The sequence below is a fragment of the Gadus chalcogrammus genome, chromosome 4 (assembly GCF_026213295.1).
Source record: "Gadus chalcogrammus isolate NIFS_2021 chromosome 4, NIFS_Gcha_1.0, whole genome shotgun sequence".
Taxonomy (NCBI): Eukaryota; Metazoa; Chordata; class Actinopteri; order Gadiformes; family Gadidae; genus Gadus; species Gadus chalcogrammus.
The window spans coordinates 3,235,913-3,253,210 of NC_079415.1; the positions used below are offsets into that span (position 1 = coordinate 3,235,913).

At 46.0% G+C, this 17,298-nt stretch overlaps 3 protein-coding genes across 3 annotated transcripts in view; all 3 read left to right on the forward strand.

Annotated features, from left to right (window-relative positions):
• LOC130380425 (protein-methionine sulfoxide oxidase mical3b-like) overlaps positions 1–17,298 on the forward strand; it is a 31,773-nt gene that overhangs the window by 2,916 nt on the left and 11,559 nt on the right. The window contains exons 7-19 of the mRNA XM_056587617.1: positions 8,695–8,795; positions 9,502–9,759; positions 10,567–10,682; positions 10,955–11,081; positions 11,504–11,591; positions 12,024–12,171; positions 12,619–12,815; positions 13,257–13,357; positions 13,466–13,528; positions 13,971–14,152; positions 14,900–15,083; positions 15,617–15,706; positions 16,484–16,561. Coding sequence (XP_056443592.1) covers positions 8,695–8,795; positions 9,502–9,759; positions 10,567–10,682; positions 10,955–11,081; positions 11,504–11,591; positions 12,024–12,171; positions 12,619–12,815; positions 13,257–13,357; positions 13,466–13,528; positions 13,971–14,152; positions 14,900–15,083; positions 15,617–15,706; positions 16,484–16,561 — 1,733 coding nt within the window. The remainder of the gene's footprint in view (positions 1–8,694; positions 8,796–9,501; positions 9,760–10,566; positions 10,683–10,954; positions 11,082–11,503; positions 11,592–12,023; positions 12,172–12,618; positions 12,816–13,256; positions 13,358–13,465; positions 13,529–13,970; positions 14,153–14,899; positions 15,084–15,616; positions 15,707–16,483; positions 16,562–17,298) is intronic.
• LOC130380751 (E3 ubiquitin-protein ligase TRIM39-like) lies at positions 1,417–4,573 on the forward strand. The gene is made up of 2 exons (XM_056588070.1): positions 1,417–1,531; positions 1,635–4,573. The coding sequence occupies exon 2, from the start codon at positions 1,637–1,639 to the stop codon at positions 3,263–3,265; it is 1,629 nt and encodes a 542-aa protein (XP_056444045.1). The 5' UTR covers positions 1,417–1,531; positions 1,635–1,636; the 3' UTR covers positions 3,266–4,573.
• Positions 5,467–8,652, forward strand: LOC130380766 (probable E3 ubiquitin-protein ligase TRIML1). The gene is made up of 2 exons (XM_056588093.1): positions 5,467–5,600; positions 5,705–8,652. The coding sequence occupies exon 2, from the start codon at positions 5,707–5,709 to the stop codon at positions 7,330–7,332; it is 1,626 nt and encodes a 541-aa protein (XP_056444068.1). The 5' UTR covers positions 5,467–5,600; positions 5,705–5,706; the 3' UTR covers positions 7,333–8,652.

Below are 17,298 nucleotides of genomic sequence, written 5' to 3' on the forward strand. Positions count from 1 at the left end.
TTCACCCAGGGAAAGTTTCCCAATTAGGGGTCCGAGCAGCGAAGGTGATAGTGCCTATGCTGATGATACGCCAGGTTCATTAAAAAAATGTGTGACGTTTTTTCCAGACAAACAATTATTTCCGAAATGTTTAGAATGTTAATACAAAGGATAGGTAGGCTATACACAATCAAGTTGGCGAACATAAACCACAACTGTATAACAAGCATGTAGTCTAAATATCAAAGTTTGTGAGGCTTCCACCTGTGAATGATTCAATGCGTTGCATTGTTTCTTGTTGGTGGGCGTGCCCTTAACCTGCGTCCGCGTCCCAGTTTGATTGACATGATCAAACAGCTCGCCCCGTCCACTGATGACAGCCCTCGCTGCTGTCCCCGCACACAGCTATTTGATTGCAAGATTATAAAACACGCATTTCATAAAAAAAAAAAAAACTAGTCTGACTGTCAATACCACTCCGGGACAACGTCTCAATTTGCGTGTATAAAGCAATGGAAATGATGTCCCGCACAGGGCGGGACATCTGGCCACCCTAGCTTCTTTACGCACAAACTGGTGGCATGGTGAATAATTGCATGGACTTCATAACCCGGTCCCGACATCTTGACACCTTATCATAGCAGGCACAACTATCCCTACAGTCTCTCTCTCCTCCGCACTAACAGCACTGGACGGGGCAAACCCGATACCTAAGAAAATTGGATGGAGGCGAATTGTGGTCACACAACAACGTGGTGACGAAGTGCACAGTTTGCATATGAATGTGAAACACGGAGGGTTTTACATATGAGGGCGGGCCGTCGGTCCACAGCCGCAACAAATCATAAAAAACTGCCCCAAACTCTTGAAAGTCATCACAGAGACACCTGGGGTAGAGGTTGAGGCAGAATAAGGAAGAGTTTTAATTTATTTATTCGTCTTTTTATATTAGGACTTCATTATCATCAATATCATGCATTTCGATTTCTCCATACAGTTATTAAGGACTTTAATATAACTATTGAAGTAATATTTGTATGGGGGAGGGGGGCTCCACGTGCAGAGCGCGAAGAAACAAGTCCTCACATGTCGCTGCACCTCGCGATCCCCAGCATTCAGTAATAAACAATACCATAAAGATTTCATCTTATAAATTGGGAATTATCTAACCTGCTTTTAATTCAGTGGAATTATCTGCTGCGTTGTTGTTCTGGTGCATGTGCACATGACTTGGCAGTTTTATGAGGTTAGAGTCTTGGAGAAAAGGCTTATCTCCATGCATTATCTCAGTGCATTGAAGGAGCCTACACGGTGTATGAATGCGCCCAAAGAGTCTGGAATTTCTAACTTCACTGAAGATGTGTCCGTGGGGGCGGAGCCAGGGGTTAGGGGAGGAGCCAGGGGTTAGGGGAGGAGAAAAGGTGACGTTTGTTCATGAAACGAAACTTAACATTCAGAACCCAAAGCCATCCGATTTGGAAGCAGTTCCCTCGATCAGGAGAAATATAAAGCGCATTTTGGAACAAATAGTCTGACAGACAATAACAACAAGGTAAGTAAAAAAGCACAACTTTAAGAAAGTTAAGACTTCTCTTCCCGTTATGGAATTAGAAAATATAATTGCTCAATACATAAACCTTGTCGTCTGTGTCTAGGAATGGCCTCTGCTAACACTTCCTGGTCTGAAGAGAACTTTTCATGTTCCATCTGTCTGGATGTGTTCAACAATCCAGTTACCACCGCATGTGGACACAACTTCTGCAGAACCTGTATTACAAAGTTCTGGGATGAACAAGTCCAGTACAAATGTCCTGTTTGTAACAAGCTTTTCAACACAAGACCTGATCTACAGGTCAATACCTTCTTATCAGAGCTGGCCGCTCAGTTTAGAACAACTGTACGAGTGAAAGAGCAGCTTTTTGTTGATCATGCAGAAGTTCCCTGTGACGTCTGTACTGGGACCCAGCTGAAGGCCGTGAAGTCCTGCCTAGTGTGTTTTACCTCTTACTGCCAAACCCACCTGGAGCCACATCAGAGAGTCGCACGCCTGCAGAAACATCGGCTGGTCGAGCCTATGGACCGTCTGGAAGACAGGATGTGTAAGAAACACGACAGACTTCTGGAGCTCTTCTGCCAGACTGAACAGGTGTGTGTGTGTCAGTTCTGCACAGAGGGTGACCACAAGTCCCATCCTGTTGTACTTCTAGAGGAGGAATATGAAGTGAAGACGGCCCAGCTGGGGAAGATAGAGGCTGAAGTTCCGCAGATGATCCAGGAGAGAAAACAAAAGATTAAGGAGATCACAGACACAGTGGAACTGAGCAGCCAAGATGCAGACAGAGAGATAGCCATTGGTGGCCAGGTCTTCACTGCTCTGATAGGCTGTGTTGAAAAGTGCCGGGATGAATTCAACCAAACTGTTCAAGAGAAACTGAAATCCACAGAGAAACAAGCTGATGACCTCATCAAAGAGCTGGAGCAGGAAATAGAAGATCTGACCAATAGATGCTCAGAGGTGAAGCAGCTCTCACACACTGAAGACCACCTCCACTTCCTCCAGACCTTCAGATCCCTGAAGGATCCTCCACCCACCAGGGACTGGACGACGGTGGAGGTCCGACCTCCGTCATACGTAGGGACCTTGAGGAGATCCCTGGATCAGCTGGAGGAGACACTGAACATGGAGATGAAGAAGCTGCGTGGTGCTGCTGAACTGAAGAGGGTCCAGCAGTATGAAGTAGATGTGACTCTGGATCCTGATACAGCTCATCCCAAGCTCATCCTGTCTGAGGATGGGAAACAAGTACATGATGGAGGTGTAGTGAAGATACTCCCAGAGAACCCTAAAAGATTTACAAAGTATATATTGGTTCTCACGAGGCAGAGCTTCTCATCAGGGAGATTTTACTTTGAGGTCCAGGTTAAAGACAAGACTCAATGGTATTTAGGAGTGGCCAGAGAGTCCATCGACAGAATCGGCCCGATCATAGTGACCCCTGAGACGGGTTACTGGACGCTTCTCTTAAACAAGGATGGGTTTTCTTTTAAAGATAACCCTTATGTCCGTCTCCCTCTGAGAGCTGAGCTCCAGAAGGTGGGGGTGTTTGTTGATTATGATGAGGGTCTGGTCTCCTTCTATGATGTGGAGGCCAGGGTTCATATCTACTCTGCTACTGGCTGCACCTTCAGTGAGCCTCTCTATCCATTCCTCTGCCCAGGCCGCCTTGATTATGAAGGTAACAACTCTGCCCCCCTGATCATCTCACCTGTCAATCAAACAGACTAGGACCTTAGTTTGATAATAAAATAATCAAACGACCTAAACAACTAATGTTGTTCCATGAAGGATAATCTCTACTATTTGAGATCTGAGAGATCCACATTGTCTTCTGCTGTCTTTTAACAAGAAGTTCTTTAAGAATATAACCCCAGTTGTTGAATACAACTCATTATAAATGTTTAGATTACACTGTATTATTTGTCTGTTTTCTCCTGATGTTTTTTATGAATTGAATTCTATAAAATGCATAACAGTTGCTGTTACATAGAACATCTTTAGATGATTCATTTGTATAAATAATAATTGTAGTTTATTAACTTTTCTATTGGTTTCATATTCTGAATAGTGAATGAAAAAACAATACAATGTTCTTTACACTTTGATTTTAATAAAAGGAAAAGGCAAAAAATGTATGAGTATGCCTACATTATCATTGTAATAGATCATTTAAATGAAATAGATACATTCCAGTCAATATATTCAGTATAAATACAGTTACAAGTGTAACGCACAAAATACATTTGTTTTGCCTAAAACCCTTTTTTTGATCATTTCGAGATTGATGTAACGTTTTAAATCACTGAAGGATTGTAAAAGGTTTGTAGTTGATGAACCAGTAAATTAATCCCCAATATACAACAACCCAACATGTGTTACACACATGTTTAAATGTGTGTTTCACCTTCTCCCTGATGGTCTGAGGAAATATGGGAGGAATATTAGTATTTAGCATCCAGTCAAAAGCTGTATGATGCTGCTCACCTTGCATGTTATCATGGAACAACACTTCATTGATGTATTTTCGATCTTACAAGGCTTGAGGAACCAGGTTAACGAATGAATCCAATCAAATCAAAACACAATCTCCTTACTCCAGGAAACGCAACACCTTCATTGATTTCTCGCTATTGGAAAAGTCATTGTAAACTCTGTTGGCGTCTTTAGAACATAGATCTTTAGTCTTTACGTTTATCTGAGGAAGCCGTTGGGAGCGGATGATCTACCAATGAGAGGACGGATGAGGTGGAGAAGTTGAGGAGGAGAATGTGGGCTTCTGCCTGCCACAGAAAACCCAGCGGGGGCTGGTGCATTGTGATTGGATGTACTATGTGTGATCTAAACGCACACGCACACTTTAAATATGTTAAAGTACTGCTCCTGGGAGCCTGCTTTTCTTCATTGGGTCCGTCTCATTTGTTCCGTCTTAGCTCGCTAGGGAAAGAAGAGGCAACATGAAAACAGGTATTTTTGGTAAAGTAAAATAATTTATTAACAAGGAGCTTGGATATCCAACCAAACACAAATAGAGGAGGGAAAAAAAACAGGAAAAAGGGCCACTGGATGATTGTAAAATCAAAGAAGGAAATATAACTTGTTGGTGGGCGTGCACCTGCGTCCGCGTCCTAGTTTGATTGACATGAACAAACAGCCCGCCCCGCCCCCTGATGACAGACCTCACTGATGTCTCCGCACATTAATAACTATTTGATTGCCAGATTAAATATAGTCTGACTGTCAATAACAATGCGGGACAAGGTCTGAATTTGTGGGACGTATAAAAAGTAATGAAAATGCGTGACTGTCCCCCACAAAGCGGGACATCTGGTCACCCAAAGCTTCTTTGCGCCCAAATTGGTGACATGGTGAATAATTGCATGGACTTCTTACCCCGGTCCCGACATCTTGACACCTAAACATAGCAGGCACACAACTATCCCTACAGTCTCTCTCTCCTCCGCACTAACAGCACTGGACGGGGAAAAACCGATACCTAAGAAAATTGGATGGAGGCGTGTTGTGGTCACACAACAACGTGGTGATGAAGTGTACAGTTTGCATATGAATGTGAAACACGGAGGGTTTTACATATGAGGGCGGGCCGTCGGTCCACAGCCGAAACAAATCATAAAAAATTGCCCCAAACTCTTGAAAGTCATCACAGAGACACATGGGGACAGGTTGAGGCAGAATAAGGAAGAGTTTTAATTTATTTATTCGTCTTTTTATATTAGGACTTCATTGTCATCAATATCATGCATTTCGATTTCTCCATACAGTTATTAAGGACTTTAATATAACTATTGAAGTAATATTTGTATGGGGGAGGGGGGCTCCACGAATATGAATGCGCCCAAAGAGTCTGGAATTTGTAACGTCACTGAACTGTTTCCGTGGGGGCGGAGCCAGCGGTTAGGGGAGGAGAAAAGATGACGTTTGGTTCATGAAACGAAACTTAACATTCATAGAAACCAAAGCTATCCGATTTCGAAGCATTTCCCTCGATCAGGAGAAATATAAAACGCATTTTGGAACAAATAGTCTGACAGACAATAACAACAAGGTAAGTAAAACAGCACAACTTTGAGAAAGTTAAAACTTCTCTTCCCGTTATGGAATTAGAAAAATAGAATTGCTGAATACATAAACCTTGTCGTCTGTGTCTAGGAATGGCCTCTGCTAACACTTCCTGGTCTGAAGAGAACTTTTCATGTTCCATCTGTCTGGATGTGTTCAACAATCCAGTTACCACCACATGTGGACACAACTTCTGCAGAACCTGTATTACAAAGTTCTGGGATGAACAATTCCAGTACAAATGTCCTGTTTGCAACAAGCTTTTCAACACAAGACCTGATCTACAGGTCAATACCTTCTTATCAGAGCTGGCTGCTCAGTTTAGAACAACCGTACGAGTAAAAGAGCAGCTTTTTGTTGAACAAGCAGAAGTTCCCTGTGACTTCTGTACTGGGACCCAGCTGAAGGCTGTGAAGTCCTGCCTAGAGTGTTTTATGTCTTTCTGCCAAACCCACCTGGAGCCACATCAGAGAGTCGCTCGCCTACAGAAACATCGGCTGGTCGAGCCTATGGACCGTCTGGAAGACAGGATGTGTAAGAAACACAACATACTTCTGGAGCTCTTCTGCCGGACTGAACAGGTTTGTGTGTGTCAGTTCTGCACAGAGACAGACCACAGGTCTCATCCTGTTGTACCTCTAAAGGAGGAATATGAAGTGAAGACGGCCCAGCTGGGGAAGATAGAGGCTGAAGTTCTGCAGATGATCCAGGAGAGAAAACAAAAGATTAAGGAGATCACAGACACAGTGGAACTGAGCAACAAAGATGCAGACATAGGGATAGCCATTGGTGGCCAGGTCTTCACTGCTCTGATAGGCTGTGTTGAAAAGTGCCGGGATGAATTCAACCAAACTGTTCAAGAGAAACTGAAATCCACAGAGAAACAAGCTGATGACCTCATCAAAGAGTTGGAGCAGGAAATAGAAGATCTGACCAATAGAAGCTCAGAGGTGAAGCAGCTCTCACACACTGAAGACCACCTCCACTTCCTCCAGGCCTTCAGATCCCTGAAGGATCCTCCACCCACCAGGGACTGGACCACGGTGGAGGTCCGTCCTCCGTCATACGTAGGGACCTTGAGGAGATCCCTGGATCAGCTGGAGGAGACACTGAACATGGAGATGAAGAAGCTGCGTGAAGCTGCTGAACTGAAGAGGGTCCAGCAGTATGGAGTAGATGTGACTCTGGATCCTGATACAGCTCATCCCAGGCTCACCCTGTCTGAGGACGGGAAACAAGTACATGATGGAGGTGTAGTGAAGACACTCCCAGACAACCCTAAAAGATTTACGAGGAAGATATATGTTCTAACGAGGCAGAGCTTCTCCTCAGGGAGATTTTACTTTGAGGTCCAGGTTAAAGACAAGACCTCATGGTATTTAGGAGTGGCCAGAGAGTCCATCGACAGAATCGGCCAGACCAAAGGGTCCCCTGAGACGGGTTACTGGACGCTTTACTGTGACAAGAATGGGTTGATTTTTAGAGATAACCCTTATGTCCGTCTCCCTCTGAGAGCTGAGCTCCAGAAGGTGGGGGTGTTTGTTGATTATGATGAGGGTCTGGTCTCCTTCTATGATGTAGAGGCCAGGGTTCATATCTACTCTGCTACTGGCTGCACCTTCAGTGAGCCTCTCTATCCATTCCTCTGTCCATGTTTACATGATGGTGATACAAACTCTGCCCCCCTGATCATCTCACCTGTCAATCAAACAGACTAGGACCTTAGTTTGATAATAAAATAATCAAACGAGAAGTTCTTTAAGAATACAACCCCAGTTGTTGAATACCACTTATTATAAATGTTAGATTACACTCTATTATTGTCTGTTTTCTCCTGATTTTTTTTTATTAATTGAACACTATAAAATTCATAACAGTTGCTGTTACATAGAACATCTTTAGAGGATTCATTTGTATGAATAATAATTGTAGTTTATTAACTTTTCTTTTGGTTTCATATTCTGAATAGTGAATGAAAAAACAATACAATGTTCCTTACACTTTGATTTTAATAAAAGGAAAAGGCAAAAAATGTATGGGTAGGCCTAAATTATCATTGTAATAGATCATTTAAGTGGAATAGATACATTCCAGTTAATAGTATTCAGTATAAATACTGTTACAAGTGTAATGCAAAAAATAAATTTGTTTTGCCTAAAACCCTTTTTTTGATCATTTTGAGATTGATGTAACGTTTTAAATCACTAAAGAATTGTAAAAGGTTTGTAGTTGATGAACCAGTCAATTAATCTCCAATATACAACAACCCAACATGTTACACACAGGTTTGAATGTGTGTTTCATCTTCTCCCTGATGGTCTGAGTAAATATGGAAGGAATATTAGTATTATGGCATCCCGTCAAAAGCTGTATGATGCTGCTCACCTTGCATGTTGTGGAGGAACAACAATTCATTTATGTATCTTCGATTTTACAAGGCTTGAGGAACCAGGTTAACGAACAAATCCAATCAAATCAAAGCATAATCTCGTTAATCCAGGAAAGGATATCCAACCAAACACAAATAGAGGAGGAAAAAAACACAGGAAAAGGGGCAACTGGATGATGGTAAAATCAAAGAGAAATATAACTTGTTGGTGGGCGTGCCCTTAACCTGCGTCCGCGTCCCAGTTTGATTGACATGATCAAACAGCCCGCCCCGCCCCCCGATGAAGCCCTCACTGCTGTCTCCTCAGATTAATAGCTATTTGATTACCAGATTATGAACCACGCATTAAAAATAAATACATAATCGAGTCTGACTGTCGATAACAATGCGGGACAACGTCTCAATTTGCGGGACTTGTAAAAAGTAATGGAAATGCGTGACTGTCCCGCACAGAGCGGGGACGATCACAATGGGAATCGAACCCAGTTCCTTTTGGCTTGCCTTGCCATTACACTATCCTGATATGAACTCTGAGATACTGCTAATGAAGTGTGTATGTGAAAGCTCTCTATCTCTCTCTCTCTCTGTCTCTCTCTCTCTCTGTCTCTGTCTCTGTCTCTCTCTCTGTCTCTGTCTCTGTCTCTCTCTGTCTCTCTCTGTCTCTCTCTGTCCCTCTGTCTCGGTCCACCAGGCATTGATCTGGAGAACATAGTGTACTACAAGGACGACACGCACTACTTTGTGATGACGGCCAAGAAGCAGAGTCTGCTGGAGAAAGGGGTCATTCTGCAGGTACCCAGACACCTGCGTTTGGGCTGGGAATCAAACACTGCAACCACCATCCATAACACCGTCCTCTATAAAAGACTTTCAGATTTACATTCACGTTTACATTGAGGGCATTTAGCAGACCCTTTTATCCAAAGCGACTTGCGACAAGTAAATTCGTCAGTACAGTAAGGACGTTCATAGAAACGAGGGCCAAGCACTAACAATTATTGGGTTAACCCATTCCCCGTATACGCAAACAAAGATAGCCAGGATAAGATGCTACACAATGCGAAGTACTGTTTTATGTGCCAGGACGTACAACACACAACAAGTGAGTACATTAAGTTCCAGGACTTACAATATACAATAAGTGAGTACATTAAGTGCCAGGACTTACAACATACAATAAGTGAGTACATTAAGTTCCAGGACGTACAACATACAATAAGTGAGTACATTAAGTGCCAGGACTTACAACATACAATAAGTGAGTACATTAAGTGCCAGGACTTACAACATACAATAAGTGAGTACATTAAGTGCCAGGACTTACAACATACAGTAAGTGAGTACATTAAGTGCCAGGACTTACAACATACAGTAAGTGAGTACATTAAGTGCCAGGACTTACAACATATAATACGTGCGTAGTCAGACGACTAGGAACTAGCCTCCATCCCAAACGCCCCTCACCCCTGACCTCTGACCTCTGACCTCTGACCCCCAGGACCACGCGGACACGGAGCTCCTGCTGTCCCGCGGGAACGTGGACCAGAATGCATTGCAGGCGTACGCCCGTGAGGCGGCGGGCTTCTCCACGGGCCACCGGCTGCCCAGCCTGGACTTCGCCATGAACCACTACGGCCAGGCGGACGTGGCCATGTTCGACTTCACCTGCATGTACGCCTCGGAGACGGCCGCCATGGTGCGCCGGAGGCACGACCGGCCCCTGCTGCTCACGCTGGTGGGGGACAGCCTGCTGGAGGTGAGGGGGGGGGGGGGGGGCACACGAGGGAGAGGGTTAATGGTGGTGAGCTGGGCCAATCAGGAACGAGGGGAGCGAGAGAGAGAGAGTGAGGGGAAATTCAAAGTGTGCCTCTCTGACCTCGACACGAGTGAATGAATGAAAAGCACTTGATCAATTTGAATTTTGATATGAAGCTAGGTATAATTAAGGGGATGCTAAGGTTCAGTGTGCCACCTTGAGCCGAACGGACAAATGACTCTCTTGAGGATGGAGGCTCTCATTCTCTGTCCTACGAGTCATTATTTGTACAACTGGGCTTGACCCTTTGCGCAGTATGGACTTAAACCTGGCCCTTCACTGCCGCAAATCCAGGACATGTTATGCATGTTTATATATGTAAAATGTGTGTGTGTCTATGTCTGGGTCCGTCTTTGTCTCTGTTTGTGTGTGCCTGTGTGTGTGTGTGTGTGTGTGTTTGTGCGTGTATGTGTGCGTGCATCCCTGCGTGTGTATGTGTACCTGAATTTGTGCCTTTGTGCGTATTTGTCTGTGTGTGTGCTTGTGTGTGTGTCTGTGTGCGTGCATGGGTGCGCCTGTGTGTGTACGTGTGCGTATGCATGTGTGTGTGTGTCTGGGTGTGTGTGTGTGTGTGTGTGTGTGTGTGTGTGTGTGTGTGTGTGTGTGTGTGTGTGTGTGTGTGTGTGTGTGTGTGTGTGTGTGTGCCTGTGTGAGTTTGTGTGTGTGTCGATGTGTTTGTGTGTGTGTGTGTGTGTGTGTCGGTGTGTGTGTGTGCGTGTGTGTGTGTGTGTGTCCTGGCCCCTGCAGCCCTTCTGGCCCATCGGGACGGGCATCGCCCGTGGCTTCCTGGCCGCTCTGGACTCGGCCTGGATGATCCGCAGCTGGGCCCAGGGCACCGCCCCCCTGGAGGCGCTGGCCGCCAGGTCAGGACACACACACACAAAGACACACACACACACAAACATACACACTCTCTCTCTCTCTCTTTCTCTCTCCCTCTCCCTCTCGCTCTCGCTCTCCCTCTCCCTCTCCCTCTCGCTCTCCCTCTCGTTCTCGCTCTCGCTCCCTCTCCCTCTCCCTCACTCACCCGTACATATAAATACACGCAGACACTCCCCAACCAGCCATCCTGGTCCCCTTTCCGTTCCCATGGTCCCGAGCGGTGGCTGAGTGCCTCTCTCCGCCTGCCGTCCAGGGAGAGTGTGTATCGCCTGCTGCCCCAGACCACGCCGGAGAACATGCACAGGAACATCAGCCAGTACACCGTGGACCCGGCCACGCGCTACCCCAACTACAACCCTCTGCTCATCAGCCCCGCGCAGGTGCACAGATATACTTACAGCCATATATAGACATATATAGATACATACATGTATACGGATAAATATACATATAAATATACATACATACATACCGTACATACATACATACATACATACATACATACATACATACATTCATACATACACAGACAGACAGACAGACAGACAGACAGACAGACAGACAGACAGACAGACAGACAGACAGACAGACAGACAGACAGACAGACAGACAGACAGACAGACAGACAGACAGACAGACATATAAATATACATAAATACATACAGACAGACAGACAGACAGACAGACAGACAGACACACATGACTGCATGCATGCATAACGACACAAGCATGCACACACACACACGCACACACACACAATGTGACGTGTTACTGCTGGGTTGGCTGATGATTGTCCCTGCAGGTGAAGCACCTGGTCCACACGGGAGAGGAGCCCCAGGTGGATGTAGACTCCCTCGTTCGCTCCCCGCCCCCCAGACTGCTCAGACAAGGTGAGTCTGTTGTTTGAGTTGAACTCCGCTAGACCGTATTGGTGAGTCTGCTGCCCCCTACTGGGTCAGAATACAGTAAAACATAAAAATGCTGCTGATCTCGGATACCTGGGTTGCAGGCGTCTGTAGGAGGATAAAACTTTGTTTGCATCAAAGTAAGATCATAATCTTTGCAAAAAATTACTTTCTGTGTGACTATGTCTGTGTATGTTGGTGTGAGTATATATGTGTGTTTTTTTGTGTGTGTGTCTGTGCCTGTACGTGTGTGTGTCTGTGTATATCCATGTGAGTGTGTGTGTATATATGTGTGTGTGTGTGCGTCTCTGTGTGTGTCTTTGTCTGTGTATGCACTTGTGTGCATGTGTGAGTGTATATATGTGTGTGTGTGCGCCTGTGTGTGTGTGAATGGGCGGTGTTGTCCCCCCGGTCCAGAGTCCTTCTCCCGCTCCAACAAGCTGCTGGCCTGGTGCCAGGAGCAGACCCGGGGGTACCGGGCCGTTGCCGTGGGCGACCTGACCACCTCCTGGAAGAGCGGGCTGGCCCTGTGCGCCCTGATCCACCGCCACCGCCCCCACCTCATGTGAGTCCCGCCCCCCCAGAGCCCCGCCCACCCCCAGAGCCCCGCCCACCCCCAGAGCCCTGGGGGGGTGCGCGTGTGTGTGTGTCTGTGTGTGTGTACCTGTGTGTGTGTGAGTGTGTCTGTGTGCGTGTGTAAGTTGCTTACATGTGCGTGTTTGTGCGTCTGAGGTGATTATGTGCTTGTGTGTATGCCTACGTAGGCTTGTGTTATGTGCACATGTGTTAAGTGTTGTGTGTAAGTATGTTCCCCGCCTCCCACACACACGTGCATACGTGCGTGTTGTTTGCGTGTGTGTATATATGTGCATGCATGTTTGCAGTACACTCATGCCCACATCTCCTCTTTATACTCTCTCTCTCTCCCTCTCTCTCGCTCCCTCTCCCTCTCCCTCTCCCTCTCCCTCTCCCTCTCCCTCTCCCTCTCCCTCCCTCCCTCTCCCCCCTAAAGTGACTTTGACTCCCTGGGTGAGTCGGACGCGGAGGCCAACGTGCGGCTGGGCTTCAGCGTGGCCCAGCGGGAGTTGGGCATCGCTCCCCTCATGACGGCCGAGGAGATGTGTTCCGCCGAGGAGCCCGACTCCCTCTCTATGGTCATGTACCTCAGCCAGTTCTACCAGCTGCTCCGGGAAACGCTGCCCCCTGGTGGTGAGTCCGGGTCATAACATGCGGGTCAAACAGCGATATCACAGGGGACTGCTCTGGGTCACACGCCATTGGTCACCAATCCAGCGAGAGTGGAATTGGGGTCGGACTTTACTGTCTTTACTGTCTAGCCAAACAGTCAGTGTAAACTAAAGCATTCACAGCACCGGGGTTTGGAGTTCAATCCCACCCATACATTGCATACATGTAACCTGATTAAATAAAGGTAAAATATGAATGACATATAATTTGCTTCTTAGCAAATATACCCCCCCCCCACACACACACAGACACAGACACAAACACACACACACACACACACACACACACACACACACACACACACACACACACACACACACAGACAGACAGTCCATATCTTGTCCTCACTACGGTGTGTTCTATGATATGGGGTCCATATGTTAACATATTTCATCTTCCCAGGTTCTCTGTCTCAGAGTGCTGACTTCAGATCTGCTCTCCTGGCCCCCGCTTCCCTCCTGAGCCGTCTGGGCCACAGTCCGTCACGCAAACGCAACCCCAGGGTACAAACACCGGCCACCGCTTTGCTGTTGGTTCCGCCTTGTCTTTCTCCTGATGTAAACGACTGCGAAAATCCGAAGTTTGACTCGAGTATAACCTTACGACCACAGGAGAAGAAAGACGCCCTGTGGAAGAGGAGGAGGACGAGCCGTCCGTGCCTGGACGAACTAGAGGTCAGTGCAAAAAGTTGCATTGTGGGGTTTGTAGTTCTTTTTTAGAGCGCTCGGACTATAGAATTGTTAAATAGTTGCTAATGAAACGTAATCTCTTCAATATTTGCCTGGGGTCAGAATGCTGAGATGGTTCACCCCGTCTCGGAGACTAAATGCCCACGAGGGACGTTTAACTCAAGCAATGCTGGGGTCAATTGTGTTTTATGGCCAATGCTCAGCCGTTGCACCTCACTGGGAAACACATGGCACAAGGCAGATTCTACAACTGCTCACCATGTTGAATCCTCAGCCAATCAGGAGTGGGTATGGGAAATGTGTAGAATGTACAATGTTTAAGAAATGTGTGAATAAATAGATTAAAAAAAACCACACAATTATGCTGATTTGTGGAATAGATTGTTACACAATATAATCAATCCATGTTTCTCACTCTACATCCCAGCATGACGACACCGCCGGTTACCACGACGACCAGGGCCCAGAGGAAGGGTTTGTGGGCGGGTCCGGGCGCTCCAGGGTGCGTCTCATGGCCAATCAGCTGCAGGCCAGACTGGATGTCGACGCCTCCTCCTGCCAAAGCCCCGCCTCCTCGGACGCCGCGCAACGACGCCTGGTAGGAGACATGTGACCCTGAGCCAATCAGAGGAGTTCCCCCTGAGCCAATCAGAGGAGTTCCTCCTGACCAATCAGAGGAGATCTTCCTGACCAGTTCATATTTCTTGCTATTTTGTTATTGTGTTATTGGGTTTATCCGATAAAGTATAACATACAGGAATTTAACTACTTCGTTGGCGCATGACATTTTCAGCTGTACTATTATTTTGGGTCACAGTGTGTGTGTGTGTTTGTGTGTGTGTGTGAGTGTGAGTGTGTGTGTGTGTGAGTGTGAGTGTGTGTGTGTGTGTGAGTGTGTTTGTGTATGCATTTAAATGTGTGTGTCTGTGTGTGTGTGTGTGTGTGTGTGTGTGTGTGTGTGTGTGTGTGTGTGTGTGTGTGTGTGTGTGTGTATGGCTGCATTAAAATGAGTGTGCGTGAGTGTGTTGGTTTTTGTATGTTTTTTAATGTGTGTTTGTGCGTGTTTGTAAACGCATTTAAATGTGTGTGTTTTCGGTGTGTCTGTGTGTGTGGGTGTTTGTGTTTGTATTTAAATATGTGTGTGCGTGTGCGTGTGCGTGTGTGTGTGTGTGTGTGTGTGTGTCTTACCCTAAGGGTAGTCCAGAGCCCCTGACACTTTCTTTTACATGTGACACATTAAACCAGTGCCGTTAAAAACGGGTGCTTTTACATGCCTACAAATGACCTACATAAGACACATAAGTCATTTGTACAACTAAGCTCGGGTTGTCTTGTGAGAACAAGATAACCTTTACCCCTGCTCTGGGATCAGCCAGTGCCTAAGGGATTGAAGAGATACTGTGTCTGGTGTTGTTCCCCGTTTGACCACCAGGGGCAGTGCCTCCCCAGCCCGCCCTATGGCTCAGAGGCCCTCGACTCCCCGTCTCTGGAAGAGGCGGTGGAGGACGCCGCCAAGTTCCCCGGGGAGGCCTGGAGGCCGGTAAAGACCAATCAGAAAATGAGGCGATTTGAAATAAATATATAGAAAGGAAAATAAATAGATAAAAAAAAATATATATAAATATATATATACATATATATATTAAAAAAAAATATATATATATATATATATATATATGCATACATATATATATGCATTGATATATATAGTTGATATATATAGTTGATTATGCTAGTAGGTAGCTCACAGCAAGTAGCTTTAGCGTGGTACTTCTTCTTTCAGGAGTCATTCATTTTTTAATTAATACTTTTATTTATTTATTGTTCATGAATGCATTTCTTTAATTCGTTATTAATTGATGACATTTTTTTAAATATTTTTGATTAATTGATTCATTGATTCATTTGTTCTTTCATTTAGCATAATTGTATGCATTTTCTGAATTATTAATTGATTAACCTACGATTTGTTTGTTTGTGTGAGTGTCTCTGCTCATACTGGTTCTCTTCGCCCCTCCTTAATCTAACATCTCCATCACCGTCTCCCCTCGATGCTGCTGCCGCCCCTTTAAGAAAAAACGCACGCAGCAACAGGAGCAGATGAGTTTTCGGTTCAAAGAGAAGATCAAGGGTCACACTCCGTTACCTGCTGTTGGAAAGCAGGTATGACCCGACTGTACGGGTCAAGTGAAGACCTCCCCACACGCTACCTCTTGGTGACCTTGCGTCTCTAGACCCCCTCAGCTTTTCTTAGAATCATCCCGTGCTCTTTTAAAGGTTTGTGTCCTGTCGACTTCAAATGAAGTTTTTCATTTATTTATTAATAATTTACTATTTTTTTTATTTTTTTGTCCTCACCCATATTTAATCAACGTTTAAAAAAATGGGTTTACGACCCACATAAAACCAGATTTATGGAGCGCAGTCCTTTGGCTTGTTTGTGATCGACTCGACAATCAATCAGAGCTCTTGCGTGACTCGGTGCCGACCACGTAGGGTTAATTGGTGCGGCGGCGGTCACTACGGTCGGGATCATGGAGGACGGTATTTGGGTAACCCTGCAGGCCATGGCCCGTGTGACTCTCTGAATACCCCCTATTGACACAGCGAGGTACTGGCTGCCTGCCTGCCCTCTGGCACAGTGACAAGGGAAGCTGCTTTTAGGGAACATTCGAACATGACCCTTTTCATAAAATAGTGTTCTTTTTTTTTTATCTTTCAACCGTCGAGAGCAACGTTTTGTGTCGCTCTGTGTGCGTGTAGTGTGTGTGTGTGTGTGTGTGTGTGCGTTTCAGAATGTGCGTTTGTGTACCTGCTGCTTTGGATGCTGACGCGGTTGATTTGGGGTTGTTTTATGTCCACTGTCGTTCCTAACCTTTCCCATTGTCTGTTCCCTTCTGTTTGCTCGACCCCCCCCCCCCCATGGTCCCCCTTTGGTAGAACTTCGTCCGGTTGTACACCGAGGGAGTGAGCTCCATGGCCGAGCAGATAACCAATCAGATTCAAAGCCAGGAGCCGGTAAGTGGCAGCTCCGCCTCTTTCACTCTTAAGCGCCGTAATCACAGTCAAGACACCTCCTGATCAGTGTTGCCAGATTGGGCCAGATTTCCTGCTCATCGCTGCAGCCAGGGTTTCCAGATTGGGCGGGAAATATGGCCCAATCTGGCAAAATCTGTCAATAATGCTCCTGATCCCCAACACCGGGCCCCCAATAGGCCCCTGTGGGCACAGGACCCGTGGAGGTCCAATAGACTCTGTGAGTTCTGCTGAAGGACCATTGCACAGGTAGACGGATTCTAGAGAGATCCATTGACCTTTTGACCTCTTCAATTTACATTTATATTTAGCACATTTAGCAGACGCTTTCATCAAGCGACATACAATAATAAGTACATTTGTCAGAAGAAAGAGAAACAACCATATATTGCGGTTGGTACAGTAAGGATGTTCATAGAACCAAGTACTGACATTCGCTAGGTTAGCCCATCCCTGTACACAACAAAGATAGCTAGTTTAAAGTTTAAGCTATCCTTTATCGTCCCTTTTTGGGGGGAAATTCTTTCTCTGCTTTTGACCCATCCGGGAGCTGGTGAAGGCATACACACTTCCACGTAGATACACACAGGAGACACACACATGGGAGCACACCCGGAGCAGTGGGCAGCCGCAGCTCAGCGCCCGGGGAGCAGGTGGGGGTTTCAGGTGCCTTGCTCGATGGATGAGGATGAGGTCGTAGGAGAGTGCTGCACAACTAC

Coding starts and splice junctions, on each gene's coding strand:
- LOC130380751 (XM_056588070.1), top strand. CDS start 1,637: ATGGCCTCTGCTAACACTTCCTGGTCTGAAGAGAACTTTTCATGTTCC.
- LOC130380766 (XM_056588093.1), top strand. CDS start 5,707: ATGGCCTCTGCTAACACTTCCTGGTCTGAAGAGAACTTTTCATGTTCC.